This window comes from Mobula birostris, chromosome 12 (genome assembly GCF_030028105.1).
Source record: "Mobula birostris isolate sMobBir1 chromosome 12, sMobBir1.hap1, whole genome shotgun sequence".
In the NCBI taxonomy this organism is placed as follows: Eukaryota; Metazoa; Chordata; class Chondrichthyes; order Myliobatiformes; family Myliobatidae; genus Mobula; species Mobula birostris.
In genome coordinates, this window is record NC_092381.1 from 24,615,704 (window position 1) to 24,643,399 (window position 27,696).

General features: G+C 43.8%; 2 protein-coding genes across 6 annotated transcripts in view; one reads left to right on the forward strand and one right to left on the reverse strand.

The window, feature by feature from the left end:
• Positions 1–27,696, forward strand: part of LOC140205799 (uncharacterized) — a 70,260-nt gene that overhangs the window by 23,100 nt on the left and 19,464 nt on the right. The window contains exon 2 of one of the 5 annotated variants that reach the window (XM_072273492.1): positions 8,301–8,362. The exons of the other annotated variants lie outside the window; for them this stretch is intronic. The gene's annotated coding sequence lies outside the window, so the exon portion shown is untranslated. The remainder of the gene's footprint in view (positions 1–8,300; positions 8,363–27,696) is intronic. 5 annotated transcript variants of the gene reach the window in all.
• The window catches only part of alg14 (ALG14 UDP-N-acetylglucosaminyltransferase subunit), a 120,986-nt gene continuing 112,502 nt past the window's right edge, over positions 19,213–27,696 (reverse strand). The window contains exon 4 of the mRNA XM_072273495.1: positions 19,213–19,736. Coding sequence (XP_072129596.1) covers positions 19,506–19,736 — 231 coding nt within the window. The 3' untranslated portion in view covers positions 19,213–19,505. The remainder of the gene's footprint in view (positions 19,737–27,696) is intronic.

Genomic DNA, 27,696 nt, shown 5'->3' on the forward strand with positions numbered 1-27,696 from the left:
CTGTGAAAGCGCATAGCTTCAGTGATTTTGGAATGTATGGAGGTATTCTGCAGAGCTGTCAACACCAACAGACAGAATCTAAATCAGGTTTAATATCACTGGCATATGTCGTGAAACTTGTTTTGTGGCAGCAGTACGTTGCAAAATACGTGAGGATAAAAATTATAAATTACAACAAGAAATATATATATAAATGAAAACTGAATTAAATAAGAGGTGCAAAAAAAGGGAAAAAGTACTGAGGTAGCATTTATGGGTTCTTAATCCATCCAGAAATCTGATGCTGGAGGGGAAGAAATATTGAGAGTGTGGTTTCAGGCTTCGGTTCGTCCTCCTTGATGGTAGCAATAAGAAGGGGGCATATCCTGGGTGATGGGCATCCTTATTGATGTATGCCATCTTTTTGAGGATTGCCTTTTGAAGATCTTGATGCTGAATGTGTGGATATAGTGTAAAACAATCTACAGGCGTAGCTGGCACTCACTTAATAGACCGAGGAACATTACATCACAGTACTGGCCCTTCGGCCCACAATGTTGTGCCAACCTTTTCTCTAAGATCAATCTAAGCCTCAGGAGGAGGCTCGTGCTAATGATGGAGCTGGCAAACTTTCTGCAGCTTTTTCTGATCCTGTGCAGTAGCCCCTCCATACCAGATGGTGATGCAACAAGCTAGAATGCTCTCCACAGTACATCTGTAGAAATTTGCAAGTGTCTTTGGTGATATACCAATCTCCTCAAACTCCTAATGAAATATAGCTGCTGACATGCCTTCTTTGTAATTGTATCAATATGTTGGGCCCAGGATAGATCATCAGAGATGTTGACGCCGAGGAACTTGAAAATGCTCACCCTTTCCTCTTTTGGCCCCCTGGCCCCATGTGTGTTCCCTTAACTTCCCCTTCCTGAAGTCCACAATCAACTCCTTGGTCTTACTGACGTTGAGTGCAAGGTTGTTGTTTCAATACCACTCAACCAGCTGATCTATCTCACTCCTGTGCTCCTCCTTTTCACCATCTGGATTTCTGCTGACAATAGTTGTGTCATCGGCAAAATTATAGATGATGTTTGAGTTGTGTCTAGCCACAAAATCGTGGGTGTAGAGAGATTAGACCAGTGGGCTAAGCACACATCCTTGAGGTATTTTTCATCAGCCGGCAATAGTCGTAAATACACTGTTCCAGGCTATTGAATTATGAGACATCAGGACACAGTGTACAACAGTTCTTGGAGTAGACACAGATCATTGCCTGGCAAAAGTAGAGCTAAGGAGTGATCACAGATGTCCAATGAGAAAATGCTTCGTATTAAACATTGACTAATGTGTGTTGTCATGTAACAGAGCCAAGAATGTTCTGTTACACCATTTCATTAATCTACAAGTATGAAAACTATGTACAACAGCGTGAAACATGAATCTTATTTATATGGTCTAAACCCATGCTGGAATATGTATGAAAAACTGCTGCTTCCAGGCATATCGAACAAGACATTCGTCAGGCTACTGTTTATCAATTACAGCTCAGTGTTCATCATTTCTTCAGTATGAATAACCAAGCTTCAAAACCTGAGCCCCCATATCTCTTTCTGGAATTGGATCCTCAGTTTCCTTATTCGGAGATCATAACACCTGAAACTATCAACAAGGGCACACCTTAAAGATGCGTGCTTAACCCACTGCTCTACCTTCCGTACACTTTTGACTGTGTGGCTAGGCAGAGGTGAAAAGCCATGTGTAAGTTCACCAATAACACCTTTATTGTTGATAGAATCATAGATGGGTATGAGAAGGTTTACGGGAGTGAAACAGACCGGCAGGTTGAGTGGTATTGCAACAATGGCCTCGCAACCAACATCAACAAGACCAAGAAACAGACTAAGGACTTCAAGAGGGGGAAGTTGGAAAAACACATTCCGTATCAAAGGTGGAAAGAGTAGCTTCAACTTTCAGGCCATCAACGTCTCAAAGGATCTATCCTGAGCCCAACACATTGATGCAATGATGAAGAATGCATGCCAGCAGCCCTACGTGGTTAGGAGTTTGAGGAGATTTGGTATGTCACCAAAGGCACTTACAAATTTCAATAGATGTATAGCAGACAGCATTCTGGCTGGTTGCATCACAGTCTGATATAGAGGCTTCAGTGCACAGGACTGCAAAAAGTTGCAAAGGGTTATAGATTCAGCCAGGGTACAGCCCTCCCACCCTCAAGGACATCTTCAAGAAGCAGTGTCTCAAGAAAACAGATCTCTTATTAAGGACCTTCACCAACAAGGACATTCTCTTTTCTTATTACTACCATCAGGGAAGACCTGAAGATCTGCGCTGATCAACTGGCTGGAGTGTTCACTGAGGTCTTTAACCTCTAGCTTCGGTTGTCTGAGGTACCCATCTGCTTCAAGTAGGCTTCAATTACAATAGTGCTTATGAAGAATGTGGTAGATCACCTCAATAACTGCCATCTAATAGCACTTACAGTATATGCAGAGTGTTGAAGTGTTTTGAGAGGCTGGCGAGGAAACATATCAACTCCTGCCTGAGAAACGACGCAGATGCTATGTCATTGGCTCTTCGCTCAAACCTGGAACATCTGGATAGCAAAGATGCATACATCAGGATGGTCTTTAGCGACTGCAGCTCGGCATTCAATACTATCATCCTCTCAAAGCTAATCAATAACCTTCATGACCTTGGCCTCAATACCTCCTTGTGCAATTGGATCCTTAATTTCCTCACTTGCAGACCCCGGTTTGGATTGTCAACAACATCGCCTTCATGATCTCCACCAGTACAGGTGCACTACAAGATTGTCTGCCTAGTCCCCTTCTCTGCTTGCTTTACACCCATGACTGTGTGGCTAAGCACACCTCCAATGCTATATTCAAGCTTGTTGACAAGACCACTATCGTAGGTCAACTAAAGGTGGTGATGAATCAGCAGACAGTAGAGAGGTTGAAAATCTGGCTGAGTGGTGCCACAACAACATCCACTTACTCAATGTCAGCAAGACCAAGGAGCTGATTATTGACTTCAGGAGAAGGAAGCCAGAGGTCCATGAGCCAGTCCTCATTGGGGAATCAGAGGTGGAGAGGGTCAGCAGCTTTAAATTCCTTGGTACTGTATTATTTCAGAGGACCTGTCCTGGGCCCAGCATGTAAATGCAGTTATGAAGAAAACACAACAGTGCCTCTACTTCCTTAGCATTTTGAAAAGATTTGGCATGGCATCTAAAACTTTGACAAACTTCTATAGATGTGTAGTGAACAGTATATTGGCTTGTTGCATTACAGCATGGTATGAAAACACCAATACCCTCGAATGGAAAGTCCTACAAAAAGTATTGTATAGACCAGCCCATCAACGGTAAAGTCCTCCCCACCATTGAGCACAATATACATGGAGCATTGTCACAAGAAAGCAGCATCCATCATCAGGGACCCCCACCACCCAAGCCATGCTCTCTTCTCGCTGCTGCCGTCAGGACGAACGTACAGGAGCCTCAGGACTCACACCATTAGGTTCAGGCACAATACTACCCCTCAGCCATTAGGCTCTTAAACCAAAGGGGATAATTTCACTCAACTTCACTTGCCCCATCACTGAAAAGTTCTCACAAACTATGGGCTCATTTTCAAGGGCTCTTCATCTCATGTTCTCGATACTTATTGCTTATTTATTTATTATAACTATTATTATTATTATTATTAGTTCTTCTTTCTTTTTGTATTTGCAACGTTTGTTGTCTTTTGTACACTGATTGTATGCCCAGTTGCTTTGGACTTTCATTGACTCTATTATGGTTATTGGATTTATTGAGTATATCCACAAGAAATCTCACAGTTGTATATGGTGACATATATGTACTTTGATAATATATTTACTTTGAACTTCACAAAATTATACATCAAACATTTTTGAAAATCAGAAATAAGAACAGAAAATGTTTTCTGTAGGAAGACAAAGATAGCTGACATATCTGGTCAAAATAACATCAGGAAACAAGTGATTGAGTCACGGAGAACGGCAGCACAGAAACAGGCCATTTGACCGAGCTAGTCTGTGCCAAACTGTTACTCTGCTTAGTCCTATCTACCCACACCTGGACCATAGCCATCCATTCCACTCTCATCTGTGTACCTATCCAAATCTTTCTCAAATGCTACAACTTAACCAGCATTTACCACTTCCACTGGCAGTTCCTTCCACATTCGCACCAGACTCTGAGTGACGAAGTTGTCCTCAGGTTCCTTTTTCACCTTTCACCTATGACATCTACTGCCCATTAGAATGGAAGCTTGAAGTACCATGTAGACAAGGAAATTGGGCTCTGCAATTGATTTTGAATTGTGTGATAGAACGCAGTACATACATGATGGGTCAGATGGCTTTCCACATTCTTGTAAACTTTTATGGCTAAATTGGTCAAAACATGTTTTATTAACTTGAAATTCTATACAAGCAAAGTATTTCCCTATGCAACTCTGTTTCTTTAGTCCATCCAGAAAGGGATACATCAAGTCAACAACGGATGTGTGTAAGTCCCATCAATGGTAATATGAGAAACAATTGATACTCGCCCTGAATAATTTATTCCTGATAGAATGTTATATTTGAGAACTGCCTGCTTAAACAACTATGCAGTGGCAAAAGCAAAGTGTCCTTGTATGTAGAAGGTCCTTGCCCAGAGATACAGGGATGATAAATGTGTAGCAGTTGATTATATTTCACATTGCCATGCAGTCACTCGTCTGTAGCTTCCTGCGAGATTTTACTCAGCTGAGAGGCTGTAACAAGTGAACACTGGTCACAGGAATGTAGAGATGCAAAAGACTAGAGATCCTCTTTAGCCAGAGAGTGGCGAATCTGTTGCCAGAGGCAGCTGTAGAGGCCAAGCCATTGGGTTATTGTTGTTCCTTTCTGCACCTTTCCAATAATTATACATACAGGAGGGAGATTGAAGATTCAGCTGAATGGTGAATTCAATATCAGCAAGGCCAAGGAACTGATTATAGTCTTCAGGAGAATGAAACCAGAGATCCATGAGCCAGTCCTCATCAGAGAATCAGAGGTGGGGAGGGTTAGCAGATTTAAATTCCTGGGTAATACTATTTCAGAGGACCTGTTCTGGACCCAGCACGCAAGTGCAATTGTGAATAAAGCATGGCAGCGTTTCTACTTCCTTAGGAGTCTCGAGACTTAGTATGACATCTAAGATTTTGACAAACTTCTATTGATGTGTAGTGGAGTGTTGACTGCCTACATCATGGCCTGCTATGGAAGCACCAATGCCTTTCAATGGAAAATCCTACATCAGCCCGGTACATCACGGGTAAAGCCCTCTCAACCATTGAGCTCATCTACGTGAAAGGCTGTCACAGGAAAGCAGCATCCATCATCAGAGATCCCCACCACCCAGGCCATGCTCTCCTCTCACTGGTGCCATCAGTTAGAAGGTACAAGAGCCTCAGGATTTGCCACACCAGGGTCAAGAATAATTACTACCCCTCAACCGTCAGGCTTTTGAACAAAGGGGATAACTACATTCACTTCCCCCATCACTGAAATGTTCCCACAACCAATGATCTCACTTTAAGGACTCTTTATCTCATTATCTCTTGTTCCCATTATTTATTGCTATTTATTCATATTTGCATTTGCAGTTTGTTGCCTTTTGCACTCTGGTTGATCTTTCACTGATTTGCTATAGATTTGCAGAGTATGCCCACAGGACAATGGATCACAGGATTGAATGTGATAACATATATATAGTTTGATAATAAAATTTACTTCAAACTTTTGAACTTTGAAAACAAAATAAGGAAAAAAAGTGAGGTAGAGTTCATTGACCATTCAGAAATCTGGTGGCAGAAGGAAAGCAGCTGTTCGTAAAACTTTGAGTGTGTGTCTTCAGGCCACCTCCTTGCTGGTAGCAATGAGAAGAAGAAATATCTTCGGCAATGGAGACCCTTAATGATGGGTGCTACCTTTTTGAGGCATTGCCTTTTGAAAATGTCCTCGGTGCTGGGTAGGCTATTGCCCATGACAGACTTGGCTGAGTTTGTAACTTTCTGCAGCTCTTTCCGATCCTGCGCAGTGGCCCCTGCATACCAGGTAGTGAGGCAACCAGTTAGAATGCTCTGCATGGTGCATCTATAGAAATCTGTGAGAGTCTATGTTGATATACCCCATCTCCGCAAACTCCTAATGACGTATAGCCACTGTCATGTCTTCTTTATAACTGTTGGACCTGAGATAGATCCTTAGAGACGTTGACAGCCAGCAACTTGAAAATGCTCACTGCTCACTTCGGCTCCTTTGATGAGGACTGACGTGTGTTCCTTCAACTTACCTTTCCTGAAGTCCACAATCAATTCCTTGGTCTTACTGACATTAAGTGCAAGGTTGTTGTTTCAACAGCACTTAACCAGCTGAAACATCACCATTTGAAATGCTGGCATCAATAGTAGGGCCATCAGCAATTTGTAGATAGCGTCTGAGCTGTGCCTAGCCACACAGTAATGGGTGTAGAGAGGGTAGAGCAGTGGGCCAAGCATGCATCCTTGAGGTGTGTCGGTGAGGAGATGTTATTTCCAATCTACACTGACTGTGGTATACTGATGAGGAAGTCAAGAATCCAGTTTGCAGAGGGAGGTACAGAGGCCCAGGTTTTGGAACTTGTTGAATGGTACTGAGTGTATGATGCTGTTGAACTTCGAGCTGGAATCAACAAACAGCAGCCTGATGTTGGTATTACTGTTGTCCACAAGATCCAAGGCAAAGTGGAGAGCCAGTGAGATAGTGTCCGCTATAGATGCATTGTGGCAATAGGCAAATTGTAGCATGTCCACGTCTTTGCTAAGGCAAGAGTTTTGACCAACCTCTCAAAGCACTTCATCACAGTAGATGTGAGTGCCACTGGGCACTAATTGTTGAGGCAGCTCACCCTGCTCTTCTTGAGCACTGGTAGATTTGCCACCCATTTGAAGCAGATGGGAACCTCCACCTATAGCAGTGAGAGATTGAAGATGTCTTTGAGCACTGCAGCCAGTTGATAGGTACAGGTTTTCAGTTCCTTACCAGGTATACCATCAGGGTCTGTCACTTCGTGAGGGTTTACCCTTATGTTCTGACATCAGCGTCCGAGACAGAGATCACAGGGTGAACCAGATGCTGCAGGGATTTGCACAGGTGTAGTTTTATTCTTCCTTTTAAAGCAGACATAAAAGGTGTTGAGCTCATCTGGAAGTGAAGCATCACAGACATTCAAGATGTTAGGTTTTGAAATAATGGCCTGCAAACCCTGCTGGAACTGGTGTGCATCTGATTCCATCAGGAAATTCAATTGGAATTGTTTTCACTTCTAAAATAGCCTTCTGTAGGCCGTAACTGGACTTCTTGTATAGTTCTGGATCATTGGTCTTGAATGCCACAGACCTAGCCCTCAGCGGGCTACAGATTTCCTAGTTTATCCATGGATTTTGATTTGGGTATGTCCAGTATGTTCTTGGAGGCAAACAGTCGTCCACAGAAGTTGGTGACAACTGTGGTGTATTCATTCAGATCCGAGGATGAATCCCTGCATATCGTCCAGTCCACCGACTCAACCTAACCCCGTGAGAACTCCTCTGCCTCCCTTGACCATACCTCCTTGGTCCTCACCACTGGTGCTGCAGTCTTTCATCTCTGCCTGTACACTAGGAGCAAATACAGCCATGTAATTGGGCTTTCCAAAGTGCGGGCATGGGATGGCACGGTAAGCGTTCTTCATGGTGATATAACAGCGGTCAAGTCTGTTGGCTCCTCTAGTTCCACAGGTGATATATTGGTGATAGCTGTTCAGAGACTTCTTCAAGCTGGCCTGGTTGAAAACCCCCGCAATGATAGGGACAGCATCTGGGTGTGCTGTTTCGTGATGGCTGGTCATGGTGCTTAGCTCCTCCAGTGCCTGCCTGATACTGGCCTGAGGTGGAATGTAGACTGCTACTAGGATGTGGTGGAAAATTCCCTTGGCAGATAAAATGGACGGCACTTGACTGCTAGATACTCCAGACTGGATGAGCAGGATTGAGACAGATCTGTCACATATATATGACAATGAATTAACCACAAAGCCTACTCCCCTCCTCTGTTGTTAAAAAACGGAACAAACAAGTCCTTGTGGAGAATGGTGATACCAGAGGGCAGCGGCACTGTGCCCAAAATGGCAAAGGTTAACTGTGTTTCTGTGAAGCAAAGTACAGTCCCTGATGTCTCTCTGGTACTGCAATCTTGCTCTAAGGTCTGCAATTTTATTTTTCCAGGGGCTACATTTGCCAGAGATGTCTGAAAACGGACACATCACATTAAATGGTAGCATGTTGAGGTAGGTTCACTAATAGAGCATTGTCAACAAAACCCACGTCAATGCTAAACAGGAAGTTCACAATATCTTACACTTACACTGCTGACATTTTCCAGGAAAACCCAGACCTCTATTCTAATTACTTCATCCCTGTGATTTGGGAACAGGATCCAGAAGGCCCTAAGTGGAGGTTGGAAATTTTACATCACCATGATGAATAGTCTGCTTTCACGATTTTTTTCCAGCTTCATTAGCACAATCTGGAAGTAAGGGACCTTTCAAATGTGTAAATAATTGTGCACAGTTAATTAATTTCTTTTAAAAGAAAATAAGTTTGTGTTTAATAAATGTGCAAGTTATAAATGTACTGTAGACATGGGGGAGCAGCAATGAACTTAATGTGCGCTAATGTTTTGTGGAACAATTGACAAACGCAGAAGTACTTACAGTATATGCTTGTTTTAATTGCTACTGTTTAATTTCCCAGTGTAAATATTCATTCTGCTACTTATAATGTACTTGAAGTGAAGCCTTAAATCCATATGCATAATTTAATGAACCTAGTGTATAGCAGCGTAAATTGTTTCATAACCTAGTTATTTGCTGCAACACTCACAACACGCTGGAGGGGACTCAGCAGGTCAGGCAGCATCTATGGAAAAGAATGAACAGTCAACACTTCGGGCCGAGACCCTTCCTCAGGACTGAGAAGGAAGTGGGAAAATGCCAGGATAAAAAGGTGGGAGAAGGGAAAAGAGGCCAGCTGGAAGGTGATGGGTGAAGCCAGCTGGGGTGGGGTGGGGTGGGGCAAGGTCAAGGGCTGGAGAACAAAGGATTGTGGAGGAAGTGATTCCTGCTGAAAGCGGAATGAGGAAGTAGAGGTATGTTTAGTTGTAGGATCCCTTTGGAGATGGTAGATGTTGTGGAGGATAATGTGTTCGATGTGTAGGCTGATGGGGTGGAAGGTATTTTCTGTGTTTTCTGTCATGCAGAATGAGAAACTTAGAATGTATCATCATCAAACATCATGCTGCGTAAGATCTTGAATCAATGTGAAAACATAATAGGTAGGGTTGGGGAAGGCCACTTGGCCCCTCCAACCTGCACTGATTTTCATTCAGATAATGGTTGAGGTGAGCTTTGGCCTCAACTTCATCTTCCTGCCTAGTCTCCATTGCCTCTAATTCCACTAACACACAAATATCTACCAGCATTCAATATAGTTAATCACATAATCTTTGTCAGGACACAGAATTTTTTTAAATTACCAACACTTAGACAGCCACAGTTAGTAGAGCTGTTACCCCACATCTCCAGTGAATTGGGTTCAATCCTGTCTGTGTGGAATTTGTGCAATATCATGTTATTGAATGGGCTTTCTCTGAGTGTTCCGGTTTCCTTCCACATCCCAAAGTAGGGTAATTGGCTCCTGTAAAATTTCCCTGCTCTGTAGGTGAGTAGCGGACTCTGGGATTAGCTGATGTGAACATCAGGTGAATAAGGTATGTTTAGTGTGGGACTTATGAAAAGCTTTCCCATGGATTTGATAGGCCAAAGGATATGCTTCCATTGTAGTCGCGCAGATATGCTACGAGCGCTCCCAGCAACCCCTGCTCTCTGCGGGGTGGAAGCGACGTCGGCCTCTGGGGCCGAGGTCTGCCCCGCACTCAGATTCCTCTCGATTGCCGCTGGCTGCGGGTTCGCCGACGACTGCTGGAGCCAGTTCGCTTGCTGCGTGGGCAAGCCGTCACACCATGCTGAAAACTTCAATGGCTTCTTCACCAGGGTGCTTGACTTGTCTCGTTACACCAATTTTCAAAACTTGCATTTTACTAATTTTTCTAATGGTCATATTTTTCACAACAAAGTTCATCTTTATTTTGAAAATAATTAGGAAATTAGCATTTAATGGCACCCTAATAACCCTTACTTAAGATGTGGTACTTTACAATCATCACATAAGCTCTTTTCTGTTAATTTTTTAAAAAGCATAAACATAGAATGAATTTACTTGATATCTGAAGAAGTCTTGACCCTCTTGGGAATTTTTACACTCTATTGTCACCCTGCCAGTGGCTGCGTGAAGTATGAGCCTTCAAGCATGGGACTAGGGCAGTAATCAAGTAATATTTCATGGAACCATTGCATGAAAGAGATCACCTTCCAATCAGGAACTTTCACACACAATTGTTTAATGTGCTCACATTTCACTTCACTCTGCTATTTTTAGGATGGCACTGGTGTACATGAGAAGAATTTAACGTATGAGTATTAAAAACAGAAACTTCTGCAGTTGCAGTATTTATGATCTGTTAGTGATATCTTCGGAATCACAATCAGGTTTAATATCACCGGCATGTGTCGTGAAATTTGCGGCAGCAGTACAATGCAATATATAGTATATATATAAAAGCTTGAATTATAGTAAGTATACATATTAAACAGTCTAATTAAATAAGTAGTACGAAAGCAGAAATAAAAAAGTAATGAGGTAGCGTTCATCGGTTCAATGTCCATTCAGAAATTGGATGGCAGATGGGAAGAAGCTGTTCCTGAATCGTCAAGTCTGTGCCTTCAGGCTTCTGTACCTTCTTCCTGATGGTAACAATGAGAAGGGGGCATGACTTGGGTGGTGGGGTTACTTGCTGATGGAAGCCGCTTTTTTGAGGCACCGCTCCTTGAAGATACCTTGGATACTGTGGAGGCCAGTGCCCATGATGGAGCTGACTGAGTTCACAACCCCCTGTAGCTTATTTCAATCCTGTGCAGTAGCCCCCACATATCAGATGGTGATGTAGCCTGTTAAAATGCTCTCCGCCAGTACATCTGTAGAAATTTGTGAGTGTTTTAGGTTACATAGCAGATCTCCTCAAACTCCTAATGAAATATAGCCGCTGTCTTATCTTCTTTTTGGCTGCATCGATATATTGGGTCCAGGTTAGATCCTCAGAGCGATTAACACCAAGGAGCTTGAAATTGCTCGCTCTCTCCACTTCTGATCCGTCTATGGGGACTGGTGTGTGTTCCCTCATCTTACTCTTCCTGATCCAATAGTGCTATCATTGTAACTTGCTCACGAAGTACTAGGTATCTCAAGTCTGTTCTTTGCTTCTTCCTTCCTACCTGTCAGCCATGTAAAAGTGAATGGAATTTATAAGCAATTCTACCAATGATAAACCTTAGAATGACATTTAGCAAAAATGACTATTCATCACATTATATATGACAGCTTCAGACTGGAACTAGCTATTCCAATAATAGCAACACACGAGGTCTCTGCCCGAACCATTGACTGTACTTTTTTCCATGGATGCTGCCTGGCCTGCTGAGATCCTCCAGCATTTGGTGTTTGTTGCTTGGATTTCCAGCATCAGTAAATTTTCTCTGGTTTGTATTCCAATAATAGTTTGCTCTGTCCCATTTGTGATCGTTTTCATTATCATCTAACTCTCACTTAAATTCTCTGATTAACATAAGACCGTAAGACATAGGAGCAGAATTAGGCCATTCATCCCATCGAGTCTGCTTTGCCATTCCATCATGTCTGAGCCCGGATCCCACTCAACTCCGTACACCTGCTTTCTTGCCATATCCCTTGATGCTCTGATCGATCAGGAAATGATGAATCTCTGCCTCAAATACACCCATGGACTTGGACTCCACCACAGTCTGTGGCAGAGCATTCCACAGGTTCGCCACTCTCTGGCTAGTTCCAGTCTGAAGCTGGTTGTATTTATAGAATGCCTTTCAAACTTCAAGACACCCAAAGCCATTTACAGCTAAAAAAAATCTTTAAAACGTACTTAAGTGCTGCAAGATAGGAAATGCTGCAACCAATCTGCCTTCAGTGAAGTCCCTCAAAGTGCATGGATAATGTTTCATCGCTTCCACCATCCTTAAAATAGTGGTTGGTCCAGTATCTTCTCCAAAGTGCAACTCATCTAACACTCCCTCAGCCAAGAAACAAAGAAGGCTATTGGTTCAAATGTCCAAGATGTATCATGAACCCAGACCTGTCCGAATCAGGAGACAATGTAGACCAGTTCAGCTATGACTACACCACATTTGGTTTCAACAGCAACCTAAGTGCAGGCTATTAATAGCCTTTTGTTTGAAAATTATCCATAGTCCTGTTTTTACTTAATTAGTTACTGATTTACCAATGAATGAACTTTGATTATTTACCCACTAAAAACGCTTTCAGAATTTGTTTCTTTGATATTTTCTGCTTATCTGCATTTTCACCTGAGTATCATAGCTCGTCTCTTGTCTGGTATTCTTCTAGTTAATCTTATCATAGATGATAAGAGGCACAGATTGAGTGGATTGACTTTTTCCCAGGGTAGAAATGGCTAATTTAAAGTGAGTGGAGGAAGGTTTGGGGGTGTGCCAGAGGTAGGTTTTTTTGCACAGGGAGTGGTTAGTGCATGAAATGCTTTGCTAAGGGTGGTGACATAGGCAGATACATTAGGGGCACTTAAGAAACTCTGTCATCACTTGGATGATAGAAAAAATGGAGGGCTATGTAGGAGCAAATGGTTAGATTGATCTTAGAGTAAGTTAAAAGGCCGACACAACATTGTGGGCCAAAGGACCTGTACTGTGCAGTAGTACTATGTTCTACATTTTAATTAATCTTTCCTAATGATTCCTGCAACCTGCTTGTAATTGGAAACCCAATCTCCAGAGAACATTTTACTTTCCACTTCTCTCTTCTTCCATCCCAGCAGCCTTCCCTTTATCCTATGACTCCTTCTTAAACTTTGTATTTTCTTTAACTTCTGTCATCATCCATGAAGCTCTGGACTGTGCCAAACCTCTTCACACCCGCTCAGAATATATTCAGCCTCCCTTTGATTCCTTTCATTCAGTGGTCCCAACCTTCTCTAACAGCCTAAAGGTTTTGGTTTCAAGTCCACGCTGACATTTGACCACATATTCCAGGTCAGTTCAGAACAAAGGAATGGTTCAATCCTGACCTCCAGTGCTGACTGTGTGGAGTTTGCATGTTCTTCTGTGGTTTTCCCCCCACATAACAGAGGTGTGCAGGTTGGCAGGTTAATTGGTCATTTTAAATTGTCCTTAATGTGTGTGTGAGTGGTAGAATCTGGGGTGGGCGGGAGTTGGGGGGATGTTGATACGATTGTAGAGAGTGTTAAATGGGAACAGTGTAGGGCTTGTGTAAAAGTGTGTTTATTGGTCAGTATGGACTTGACAGGCTGAAGGATCTCTTTCTGTGTTAATTGACTACACTCAGTGGCTACTTTATAGCTATAGGAGGTAATAAATTGACCACTGAATGTACGCTTGTGGTCTTCGGCTGTGTAGCCCATCCACTTCAAAGTTTGACATTCAGAGATGCTCTTTTGCACACCATGGTTGTAACATATGGCTATTTGAGTTACTGTTGCTTTCAAGTCAGCTTGAACAGGTCTGGTCATTCTTCTCTGATCTTTTCCATCAACAAAGCATTTTTGCCCACAGAACTGCCAATTAAATGTTTTTTTGTTGTTTTTCACACCGCTCTCTGTAAACTCTACAGACTGTTATGTGTAAAAATCCCAGATCAGCAGGTTCTGAGATACTCAAACCACCCCAACTGGCGCCAACAATCATTCCACAATCAAAAATCACTTAGTTCACATTTCTTCCCCATTCTGATCCATAAATTTTCTCCTACCTTTAACTTGTGGTTTATGGAAGTTTGCAGTGCCTATAAAAAGTATTCACTCCCTTGAAAGTTTTCATGTTTTATTGCTTTACCACATAGAATCACAGTGGATTTATTCGCCTTTTTTGACAATGATCAGTAGAAAACAGACTCCGTCATGCCAAAGTGAAAACAGATCTCTGCAAAGTGAACTAAATTGATTACAAATATAAAACACAAAATAATAGATTGCATAAGTTCTCACCCCCTTTTTATATGACACACCATATCATCACTGTTGCAGTCAATTAGTTTTAGAAGTCACATAATTAGTTAAGGTGTCCTAGCTATATATAGACCTGTGTGCAGTCAAGGTGTTTCAACTGATCATTGTAAAAAAATACACCTGTATCTGGAAGGTCCAACTGCTGGTGAGTCAGTATCCTCGCAAAAACTACACCACAAAGACAAAAGAACACTCTAAGCGAAAAGGTTATTAAAAAGCACAAGTCAGGAGATGGATACAAGAAAATTTCTAAATCATTGAATGTCCCTTATAGAGTACAGTTTAGTCAATCGTCAAGAAATGGAAAGAATATTGCACAGTTGTAAATTGGCCGAGAGAAGGCTGTCCTCAAAAACTGAATGACTGTGCAAGAAGAGGACTAGTGAGGAAGGCCACCAAGAGACCTATGACAACTAGACCATAAGACAAAGGAGCAGAAGCCAGCCATTCGGCCCATTGAGTCTACTCTGCCATTTTATCATGAGCTGATCCATTCTCCCATTACTCCCACTCCCCTGCCTTTTCACCATAACCTTTGATGTCCTGCTACTCAGATACCTATCAATCTCTGCCTTAAATACACCCAATGACTTGGCCTCCATTGCCACCCATGGCAACAAATTCCATAGATTCACCACCCTCTGGCTAAAAAAATTTCTTGGCGTTTCTGTTCTGAATGGATGCCCTTCAATCCTGAAGTCATGCCCTCTCATACTAGACTCCCCCATCATGGGAAACAACTTTGCCACATCCACTCTGTCCATGCCTTTCAACATTCAAAATGTTTCTAAGAGGTCTCCCCTCATTCTTCTAAACTCCAAGGAATACAGTCCAAGAGCAAACAAACATTCCTCATATGTTAACCCTCTCATTCCTGGAATCATTCTAGTGAATCTTCTCTGTACCCTCTCCAACGTCAGCACATCCTTTCTTAAATAAGGAGACCAAAACTGCCCACAGTACTCCAAGTGAGGTCTCACCAGCGCCTTATAGAGCCTTAACATCACATCCCTGCTCCTATACTCTATTCCTCTAGAAATGAATGCCAACATTGCATTCGCCTTCTTCACCACTGACTCAACCTGGAGGTTAACCTTAAGGGTATCCTGTATGAGGACTCCCAAGTCCTGTTGCATCTCAGAACTTTGAATTCTCTCCCCTTTTAAATAATAGTCTGCTCGTTTATTTCCTCTGCCAAAGTGCATAACCATACACTTTCCAACATTGTATTTCATTTGCCACTTCTTTGCCCATTCTTCCAATCTGTCCAAGTCTCTCTGCAGACTCTGTTTCCTCGGCACTACCGGCCCCTCCCCCTATCTTCGTATCATCAGCAAACTTACCCACAAAGCCATCTATTCCATAATCCAAATCGTTGATGTACAATGTAAAAAGAAGTGGCTCCAACATGGACCTCTGTGGCACACCACTGGTAACCAGAATAGGATCCCTTTATTCCCACTCTCTGTTTCCTGCCAATCAGCCAATACTCTATCCACGTATGTAACTTTCCCCTAATTCCATGGGCTCTTATCTTGTTATGTAGCCTCATGTGTGGCATGTGTAGCCGCTGGAAGAGTTACAAGCTTCTGTGGCAGAGATGGCAGAGACTGCGCATACAGCAACTGTTGCCCGGGTGCTTCACCAGTTGCAGCTTTATGGGAGAGTGGCAAAGAGAAAATCACTGTTGAAAAAAATTCACATGAAATCTCAGTTAGAGTTTGCCAGGAGGCATGTGGACACCCTGAAGTCAGCTGAAAGATGGTTCTATGGTCTGATGAAACCAAAATTGAGCTTTTTGGCCATCAGACCAAGTGCTATGTTTGACGTAAGCCAAATGGAGCACATCATCAAAAACCATATCATCCCTACCGTGAAGCATGGTGGTGGCTGCATCATGCTGTGGGGATGCTTCACTGCAGCAGGCCCTGGATGGTTTGAGAATGTAGAGGGTAAAATGAATGCAGCAAAATACAGGGGAATCCTGGACGAAAATCTGACAAAGTCTGCAAGAGAACTGCGACTTGGGAGAAGATTTGTTTTCCAGCAAAACAATGACCCGAAGCATAAAGCCAAAGTTACACAGGAATATCTTAAAAACAATAAAGTTAATGACCTGGAGTGGTCAAATCAAAGTCCAGATCTCAATACAATTGAGAATGTGTGGCTGGACTTGAAAAGGGCTGTTCACTCATAATTCCCATGCAATTGGACAGAGTTTGCATAGTTTTGTAAAGAATGGGGGAAAAGTTGCAGTGTCCAGATATGCAAAACTGATAAGAGACCTATCCACACAGACTCAAGGCTGTAATTTCTGCCAAAGGTGCATCTACTAAATACTGACCTGAAGGGGGTAAATACTTAAGCAATCACAATTATTTTGTGTTTTACATTTGTAATTAATTTAGATCACATTGTAGAGATGTTTTCACTTTGACACGAGTCTTTTTCTGTTGTTCAGTGTCAAAGCAGCCAAATTAAATCCACTGTGATTCAATATTGTAAAACAATAAAACATGAAAACTTCTTGGGGATGGGGAACCTTTTATAGGCACTGTATACACAGATATTAAGGCAAGTAACCAAAAGTTTGACACAGAGTTATTTTTAACTAAGTGCAATGCGGTAAAGGGACAGACAAGTTTAAAAAATTTAAAAGTTCAAATATGTTAAGCAACACACATAAAATGGTGAAGGAATTCAGCAGGTCAAGTAGCATCAATGGAGGGGAATAAGTAGTTGACGTTTCAGGCCTAGATCCTTCACTAGGACTGGAAAGGAAGAGCGATGAAGCCAGAATAAGGTGGGGGAGGGGCGTACAAGCTGGTAGATGTTAATTAAGACCAGGTAAGGGGGGTAAGAGGAGGAGGCATGACGTGAGAAGCTGGGAGGTGATAGGTGGAAGGGGTAAAGGGCTGTAGAAGGAAGAATCTGATAGGAGAGGAGAGTGACTATGGGAGAAAGGGAAGGAGGAGGGGCATCAGTGGGAGGTGATGGGCAGGTGAGGAGAAGAGGTAAGAGGGGTAAAAGGAGAAGGGGTAAGAAGGGGGAAGAGAAGAAGGAAAGGGGTAAGAAGGGGAGCAACAGCGCCATGCTGCTCCAATTCCATCTGCAGACTTTTTGCACTTCCCTGCAATATCGAATGATAACATTTTTTCTTCTTAATTTTCTGTTTAGCACATTATAATGAATGGTCAATGCTTTAGCAAAGCTTCTTGCTACTCTTCAACTCAGCCGATTTTGATTCACCATCTCAAATTGCAGTTTTTTTCCCCCTCTTGGCCCTTGTTAGTGAAGTGGACATTTAAGAAGCTTAATGAAATTGAAGCGAGTCCATCTATGAGTACAGTAGCATAAATACAAATAGATTCCTCTTTTAATCCCGGAAGTGATTTGTAGCTCCCAGCTGTAGCCTGCGTGAATTGAGGTCTGCAGGACAAATCTATTTTTGTGAAGTTTCCTCAAAGACTCTTTAAACTCCAATCTGAGTTGGTTTCTGTTCATAACACAGATAAATAGCATTTACATTTCACATAGAATAAACATGACACATTGAGGTCAGGATAGGAATCTGCACATTAATTCATTTTGAATATAATTACCATAACTCAGCAACACTGAAAGGGAAGAAACTGGCTGATGCCCATGAGTTATTGTTGCATTCTGTACACATTGAATCTCTGCCAAGTTTAAGGCAGACTTTTTAACTGACTCCTGTGCAGGACATTGGGAGCAAACCCCAGATTTTAGATCTGATTTTTCTTTAAAAAAAATACTTTATTTTTAGGTACTATAGGCATTGCATGTAAGGTCAGTATTTATTGCTCATCTCTAACTGCCCTGAGAAGGAGATGTTTCCAGCTGCTGCAGTACCTCTGCTGAAGGTATTTCCACAGTGCCATTGAGAAGGGGGATCCAGGGTTTAGATCCGGCAATTATGGAAGAACAGCAATACATTTCCAAGTAAGGACACCGCACAACCTCAGGGGAGTCTGCAGGTGGCCGTACTTCACTGCACCTGGTGGTTTTGTCCTTCTTGATGGTAAAAGGGCCTGAGAGATGCTGTTGATTCAGTAACTGCGATGCATTTTGAAGATGGCACACACCGTAGCTGCTGTTTGTCAGGGATGGAGGAAATGAACGTTTGGAGTGACTAATGGAGTGTGCATCTTCTTTGAAGTGCTTACCTGCTATTTTCGAGATGCAATGAATATAGTTTCAACACTCATTCTTGCAAAGGGCTAATATGAATCAAGAAAAGTACAATATTAAATCTGAGAAAAATGCAATCAACTCAGTGGGCAAGGAAGTATATGTGGAGGAAATGGACAGTTAACATTTTGGATTGAGAGTCTTGAGCGTTCAGCTAAACAGATAAGAGTGGAAGTAGGCAGTATAAAGAGGGAAAGGAGAAAAGTGAAACATGCCCTGGGGAGTGAGAGGTGGACACAGGTGAGGAGGAGTGATTGGCAGATGGAGGAGGGAACAATGGAGGCTGGGAGATGGCAGGTGGAGGCAAGAGAGGGCTGCAGATGATGGAATCTGACAGGAAAGGAAGGTGGTATGTGGAACGAGATAAGAGAGGTAGGGAGGACAGATGGAAATGGGCTGGGAGGAGCGGAGGAGTGCGTGGGTGATGGGCAAGTGGAGTGGGGCGAACAATTACACAATATACTCTGCATTTTTCTTTGTTATGTTGATTTGTAGTCATGGACTGTAGTGAACTGTTCGAAGATTAGTTGGTGTAGATCCATTAAAATTGTTGGTCTCGTAAGGTGAAAAAGGCTTTAACTATCACTTAATACATGACATGAGCCAGCAAAATTTATGGGGGTAAGAGAATGGGCGATTCATGCATAGATAAACTTTTATAATAAAAGGGTGCAATGACAAACATACTGTTTACTTTGTAATCCTAAATAGTGGGAGTAACAAAGGAATCTATTAGCGTTTAGAATGTTGTAAGATTGTTTATTTGGACGCTGACTCCTTCACACTCTGATGTTCATGGCTAACACTTTGTTCTCTGGCCTGGTAACAATCTTGAGACTGTATATGTCAATCTAGTGAATAAGTCCACAAAATCATAAATTCACACCAAACTTTTCAGTGCAAGTTCTCCTCCCTACAGAGTATGGAGCGTGATTTATTCTGTACTGCAGCTGCTTCCTGGCATCTGCAAGCAAACATTATCTCTACAATCAGTGTCCCCGTCTCCAAAACTATGTTCAAACCAGTCGACCAAGGAACACTGCCTTAGGGTACTTCTTCTGCAGCGTGGGCCACTGGACGAAAAAGTAATCTGACAGACAGTACAATATCTTCCCAGAAAGGGACAACGTTTCCACACGGCAGATGCTCTCGACGTAGAGGATCAGCACCTTCTTCATTCCAAATATTCCGAGCAACAGGGCAGATATACAGGGAGGCACACACGTCCCTGGTCCGTTACACAGAACCTGCAAGGAAACACAAGGGGACACTTGTGTGATTTGAGAGATCACCAGACAAGCAACATCATTAAGCTTGCTCCCATTTTAACACTGGATGTAAGGTCTTGACTGTTTTAGTCTGGTCAAAGCATAGTTTCAGAAATACCCCTGAGGAGGGGATAGAGAGGGAGAGAGGAAGAAGGGAAGAGGGTAAGAGCTAGACAAAGGGCAAGAGGGCTCATGTCACAGACAGAGGAAGAGGTGTCTTGCAGGGGAAGGGGGCTTGGTTAAGAAGAGAATATGGACATCACAAAGTGTGAGAAACACTGATTTCTAAAAAATGTTCAAAATATCCATCTGTAGGTCCTATGCCAAAGTTTGATGAGTATAGTTTTATCAGACAGCTGTACTGAGATGATTAGATCCACCATAATAATGGGATACTGAGTCATACAGGCCACAAGGGCATATGCTTCAATCCCTGGTCTGAGGGAGCTTTAGGAAAGACACTTCCTTTTCCAGGACTCCCGGTCCTATGATATCAGATGCAAAGTTCGTATAAGTGGATGTCTAGAAAAGTTAAACTCAGCCTGACTCTTATAATGGGTTGAAAGTCCACTTAAGTGGGGGAAGCACTCATGCTTAGCAAAGTCCTTGAAAGCCGCCAGCTGCATACAACTGTAGCCAAACCAGCTCCCCTCAAGTAGGCAAAGCAAAGAAGGATAAGGGCATAATGGAAGCAAATACAGACAAAACCAGACCATGCAGAGTAGGTAGGAGTAGAATCTGGCCCATCAAGTCTGCTCCGCCATTCCACCGTGGCTAGTTTATTATCCCTATCAATCCCATTCTCCTGCCTTCTCCCCATAACCTTGGAAACCCTTACTGATCAAGAATCCATCTACCACAGCTTTCAATACATCCAATAACCTGGCCTCCACAGCCATCTGTGGCAATGAATTTCACAGATTCACTACCTCTGGCTGAGTGGTGCCACAACAATAATTTCTTCCTCAATGCCAGCAAGACCAAGGAGCTGGTTATTGACTTCAGGAGGAGGAAACCAGAGGTCCATGAGCCAGTCCTTATTGGGGGAAATCAGAGGTGGAAAAAGTCAGCAACTTTAAATTCCTGTGCTGTCCTATCAGAGGATATGTCCTGGGCCCAGCACGTAAATGCAATTATGAAGAAAGCAGTGCCTCTACTTCCATTAGGGTCTGCAAGGATTCTGCATGACATCTAAATCTTTGACAAACTTCTATAGATGTGTGGTGGGAAGTATATTGACTGGCTCCATCACAGCTTGGTATGGAAACACCAATGCCCTTGAAGGGAAAATCCTACAAAGAATAGAGGATATGGCCCAGTCCATCAGAGGTAAAGCCCTCCCAACCATTGAACGCATTTACGTGGAGCGTTGTCACAGGAAAGCAGCGTCCATCATCGGGGACCCCCACCGCATGGGTCATGCTGTCTTCTCGCTGCTGCCATCAGAAAGAAGGTACAAGAGCCTCAGGACTCAAGCCACCAGGTTCAAGAAGAACGTCTCACCCCACAACCATCGGGCTCTTGCTTCACTCAACTTGCCCCATCATTGAAATGTCCCCCACAATCAATGGACTCAATTTCAAGAACTCTTCATCTCATATGCTTAATATTTATTGCTTATTTACTATTATTATTTCTTTTTATATTTTCACATTTTATTGTCTTTTACACACTGGTTGAACACCCAGTTGGTTTGGTCTTTCTTTGATTCTATTATGGTTATTGAATTTATTAATTATGCCTGCAATAAAATGAATTTCAGGGTTTTATATAGCGACATTCAGTAGGTATTTTGATAATAAATTTACGTTGAACTTTGAATAACAGAACAAAGCATGACAACAACAAAACAAGTGCCATTCCCACCCTCCCACCCTTCACACACACAGGCCTCCAGCCCCTCCTCCGTTTCCAGGCCTCCAGTCCTTGACCCCAGACTCTCAAACGCACAGTTGATCCTGCGTGATGATCTAATGCAGCTAATGAATCACTGGCCAAGGAAAGCACTGTTAAATTCCACAAGCACTGTGCATGATAGGCGCCATAGTGCGAAAGGATGATCTGATTTCAATAGCGTGTTAGATGAAGTCATGTGCTGAAATTAAATCCCCATCCTCAATGACACATCCTTTCACTATCAATATGAAGAGACAAAAGATTAATTTATTAATTCCAAACCCTTGTGCCAGTGAAATTGTCATCTTACCCCATTCTCTTCAACCACCTCAGATGGCTCCCCACCCACCACGCACAGTTGCTCCACACCCACAAAATCGATGCTGGATTTTACCTCACAAACTATGAAAAGCTCAGTTTCATTTTCTTTTCCTTTTCCCAAGGTTCCACGTGTCTGGCTTTCCTCAGTAAGAGTAGCAGAGCAACCCTTTTGTCTGGGCTCTGTCGCCTTTGGGAGCACCGGATACAGTAGATGACCCCAACAGATTTGTACCTGAAATGTTGCTTCACCTGTTTGGGGCGCTGAAAGTACATCTGCTACTTGCAGGGATAAATGCCAGCAATACGATTAGTGGGGAGGGATGAATGGACAAGGGAATCACAAGGGAGTCATCCCTAGGGAAAAAAGAGAGTGGGAGAGGCAAAGATGGTGAAAATGGTGAAAGTTGAGGAGAATGATGTGCCGCATGCGGAGGCTCAGAGGGGTGGTAGGTGAGGATAAGAGGAACTCTTCCTGTTAAGGTGGAGAGAAGATGGAGTGAGGTCAGATACCCTGGAAATGGAGGAGATGTGGATGAAGGCAGCATCAATGGTGGTGGAAGGAAAATCCCTTTCTTTGAAGAAGGAGGACATCTCTGATGTCCTGGAAAAGAGAGCCTCATCCTGGGATCAGATGTGGCAGAGACAAAGGAACTGAGTAAAGGGAACTGCATTTTCAGAGACAGGGTGGACAGAGGTATAGTCAAGTCAGCTATGGGAGTCAGTAGGTTTATAAAAGATATCAGTAGACAGTTTGTGTCTAGGAATGGAAACAGAGATGGAGAAAGGGTAAACACGAGGAATTCTGCAGATGCTGGAAATTCAAGCAACACACATCAAAGTTGCTGGTGAACGCAGCAGGCCAGGCAGCATCTCTAGGAAGAGGTACAGTCAATGTTTCAGGCTGAGACCCTTTGTCAGGACTAACTGAAGGAAGAGCTAGTACGAGATTTGAAAGTGGGAGGGGGAGGGGGATATCCAAAATGATAGGAGAAGACAGGAGGGGGAGGGATGGAGCCAAGAGCTGGACAGGTGATAGGCAAAAGGGATACAAGAGGATCATGGGACAGGAGGCCCAGGGAGAAGGAAAAGGGGGAGCGGGGGAAAAACCCAGAGGATGGGCAAGGGGTATAGTCAGAGGGACAGAGGGAGAAAAAGGAGAGAGAGAGAAAGAATGTGTGTATAAAAATAAATAACAGATGGGGTACGAGGGGGAGGTGGGGCATTAGCGGAAGTTGGAGAAGTCAATGTTCATGCCACCAGGTTGGAGGCTACCCAGACGGAATATAAGGTGTTGTTCCTCCAGCCTGAGTGTGGCTTCATCTTTACAGTACAGGAGGCCGTGGATAGACATATCAGAATGGGAATGGGATGTGGAATTAAAATGTGTGGCCACTGGGAGATCCTGCTTTCTCTGGCGGACACAGCGTAGGTGTTCAGTAAAACGATCTCCCAGTCTGCGTCGGGTGTCGCCAATATGTAGAAGGCCACATCGGGAGTACCGGACGCAGTATATCACCCCAGCCGACTCACAGGTGAAGTGTCACCTCACCTGGAAGGACTGTCTGGGTCTCTGAATAGTGGTAAGGGAGGAAGTATAAGGGCATGTGTAGCACTTGTTCCGCTTACACGGATAAGTACCAGGAGGGATGGGGGGGGACGAATGGACAAGGAAGTCGCGTAGGGAGCGATCCCTGCGGAAAGCAGAGAGGGGGAGAGGGAAAGATGTGCTTAGTGGTGGGATCCCGTTGGAGGTGGCGGAAGTTACGGAGAATTATATGTTGGACCCGGAGGCTGGTGGGGTGGTAGGTGAGGACCAGGGGAACCCTATTCCTAGTGGGGTGACGGGAGGATGGAGTGAGAGCAGATGTGTGTGAAATGGGGGAGATGCGTTTGAGAGCGGAGTTGATAGTGGAGGAAGGGAAGCCCCTCTCTTTAAAAAAGGAGGACATCTCCCTCATCCTGGAATGAAAAGCCTCATCCTGAGAGCAGATGCGGCGGAGACGGAGGAATTGCGAGAAGGGGATGGCATTTTTGCAAGAGACAGGGTGAGAAGAGGAATAGTCCAGGTAGCTGTGAGAGTGAGTAGGCTTATAGTAGAAAGGGAGAGGTGTGTCAGAAATGGACCAAATGAATTCAAGGACGCGGTGGCGGCTGGAGGCAAAGTTGGATGAAATTGATGAGCTCAGCACTGATGTAGTGCAGAAACAGTTGGGGAGCATTACCAGGGAAGGCTTGGAACACAGATTGTTCCACACAGCCAACAAAAAGGCTGGCATAGCTGGGGCCCATGCGGGTGCCCAATACTACACCTTGAGTTTGGAGAAAGTGGGAGGAGCTGAAGGAGAAGTTGTTGAGGACGAGGTCAGGTTCTGCCAAACAGAAGAAGCCGGGGGTGGAGGGAAACCAGTTGGGTCTGTTGTTGAGAAAGAAACAGAGAAATTTAAGGTCTTCTTGTTAGGGGGATAGAAGTGTATAGGGACTGGGCATCCATGGAGATGGCCAGGGCCAGGGAATTAAAAGTTGTTGAGGACACTGAGAGCATGTGAAGTTTTGTGAACGTAGGTGGGAAGAGACTGAACCAAGGGGGAAAAAATGGAGTCACAGTATGCAGTTCAGTGGGGCAGGAGCAGACAGAAACAATGGGCCTACCTGGACATTCAGATTTGTAGAGATGGGGAACTTATGGTGTGGGAGTCAATGTCCTATTGATCCTGAGTGGGGTCATCTGTTGGGGCCATGTACTGTATCCAGTGCTCCTGATGTGGCCTCCTCTGCACTGGTGAGACCTAATATAGATGGGGGACCACTTGTAAAGCACCTTCACTCTATCTGCGAAGAGCAGGATTTCCCAGTAGCCAAACATTTTATTTTTAATCCCTTTTCCAACATGTCAGTCCATGGCCTCCTCTACTGCCATGATGAGGCCACTCTCAGAGGTTGGAGGAGCAACACTTCATATTCCATCTGGGTAACTTCTGGCATGAACATTAATTTCTCAATTTTCAGGTAATTTCACCCCCCCCCCCCCCATCGCCTCTGCTACAATTCCCCACTCTGGCTACCCTCTTACCTCTTCTAAACTCCTCACCTGCCTATCACCTCCCCATGATGCCCCTCCTCCTCCCCTTTCTTCCATGATCTACTTTCCCTTCCTATCGGCTTCCTTCTTCTCCAGCCTTTGACCTTTTCCACCTATCACCTCCATGCTTCTTACTTCATTCCCCCTCCCCCACACACCTGGCTCCACCTTCCAACTTCTAGCATGCCCTCCTTCCCCATTCCTTTCCAGTCGTGATGAAGGGTCTCGGCCCGAAATGTCGACTCTTTATTCCCTTCCATAGACGCTGCCTAACCAGTACAGCTCCTTCAGCAACACACATAGTTGACGTTTCGGGCCGAGACCCTTCGTCAGGACGTCAGGTGCCCCGAGAAGGGTCTCGGCCTGAAACGTCGACTGTACCTCTTCCTAGAGATGCTGCTTGGCCTGCTGCGTTCACCAGCAACTTTTAAGTGTGTTGCTTGAAATTCCAGTATCTGTAGATTTCCTCATCTCAGCTCCTTCAGCATTTGTGTGTGGTTTCAGCATCTGCAGAATATTCTGTGTTCATGTAAATCCTCTTGCTTTAATACCTCTGGACATACAAGAACAATATCCAGACATTTTGAAACATTGTCTTGTTGTAATATTGAAAATATTAAAGACAATGTGCAAACAGCAAGCTTCTATAAACGTTAGTGGGTAACGATCAGATAATCTGTTCCATCTAAGAAGCAAAGAAGAAACCTGCAGTAAATGCCTTATTTGAGAGAAAACATTTCTACAGTGTAGCTTCCTCTGTGCTAACCTGCAGCAGCAGCCCAAATTGTGTGTCTGGGGGTAATTTGAACCTGAAACCTCTTGACTCTCATGTAAATCCTTTGATCTGAAAGGTGCGCAAACTATTCATTTAGATTCTCAAGGGCTGCCCTAGTTTCAAAACTGATTCACGTTTGAGGATCCATTTAAAATTTAGACACAATGGACTGCAGATGCTGGATTCTGGAGACACAAGCAAGGTACTGGAGGTAGAAGAGTTTCTCCAGCAGCTTTTGCCCTTCTTTTTATGACCCGATATCGAAACGGAAGCCTGCTTCATGCAACGGTGTGGGCTCCATTGTCTTGTTGTTTGTGTGGGCCAGAGAAAATGGAAAGTGCAAAGTCCACCTAACCTTTCCTTTGTGGATGTACAATCAAAAAGAACAATTACTATGGCTTTGATGTACTTTACAAAAAATGGTGACAGAGCAAGCATTGTGTTATCATGCCAACTGGTTTGCAAGGATTTTTATAATTTGTACTTTGCTGCCAATTTCAGAGGGAGATCTAAAGTACAGTACTGTGCAAAAGTCTTAGGCACATATATACAGCTAGAGTGCCCAAGACCTTTGCACTGTATTATAGTAATTGTAGGTAATGCATTGTATAGCTGCTGCATTAAAAACAGGGTAACAGGCCCTTCTGGCCTAAAAAAAACCTGTACTGCCCAATTATAGTCATGTGACCAACTAACCTATTAACCTGCACATTTTTGGAATGTGTGAGGAAATAGGAGCACCCGGAGGCAACCCATGTGGCCACAGGCACAACATGCAAACTCCCTACTGACAGTAGCGGGAATTGAACTGGGTCACTGGTGTTGTAACAGCCACAGAGTTGTAAAGCACGAAAACAGGCTCTTCGGCTCACCACATCCTTGCCATTCTTTTTGCCCATCGACACTGATCCCACTTGTCCCATTTGGACAGAGTGATCAGCAGCACTGGGGCTCCACAGGGGACTGTCTTGTCTCCCTTTCTCTTCACCATTTACACCTTGGACTTCAACTACTGCACAGAGTCTTGTCATCTTCAGAGATTTTCTGATGACTCTGCCCTAGATGGATGCATCAGCAAGGGAGATGAGGCTGAGTACAGGGCTACGGTAGGAAACTTTGTCACAAGGTGTGAGCAGAATTATCTGCAGCTTAATGTGAAAAAGACTAAGGAGCTGGTGGTAGACCTGAGGAGAACTAAGGTACCGGTGACCCCTGTTTCCATCCAGGGGGTCAGTGTGGACATGGTGGAGGATTACAAATACCTGGGGATACGAATTGACAATAAACTGGACTGGTCAAAGAACACTGAGGCTGTCTACAAGAAGGGTCAGAGCCGTCTGTATTTCCTGAGGAGACTGAGGTCCTTTAACATCTGCCGGATGCTGCTGAGGATGTTCTACGAGTCTGTCGTGGCCAGTGCTGTTGTTTGCTGTTGTGTGCTGGGGCAGCAGGCCGAGGGTGGCAGACACCAACAGAATCAACAAACTCATTCGTAAGGCCAGTGATGTTGTGGGGATGGAACTGGACTCTCTGACGGTGTTGTCTGAAAAGAGGATGCTGTCCAAGTTGCATGCCACCTTGGACAATGTCTCCCATCCACTACATAACGGACTGGTTGGGCACAGGAGTACATTCAGCCAGAGACTCATTCCACCGAGATGCAACACAGAGCGTCATAGGAAGTCATTCCTGCCTGTGGCCATCAAACTTTACAACTCCTCCCTTAGAGGGTCAGACACCCTGAGCCGATAGGCTGGTCCTGGACTTATTTCCTGGCATAATTTACATATTACTATTTATTATTTATGGTTTTATTACTATTTAATTATTTATGGTGCAACTGCAACGAAAACCAATTTCCCCCGGGA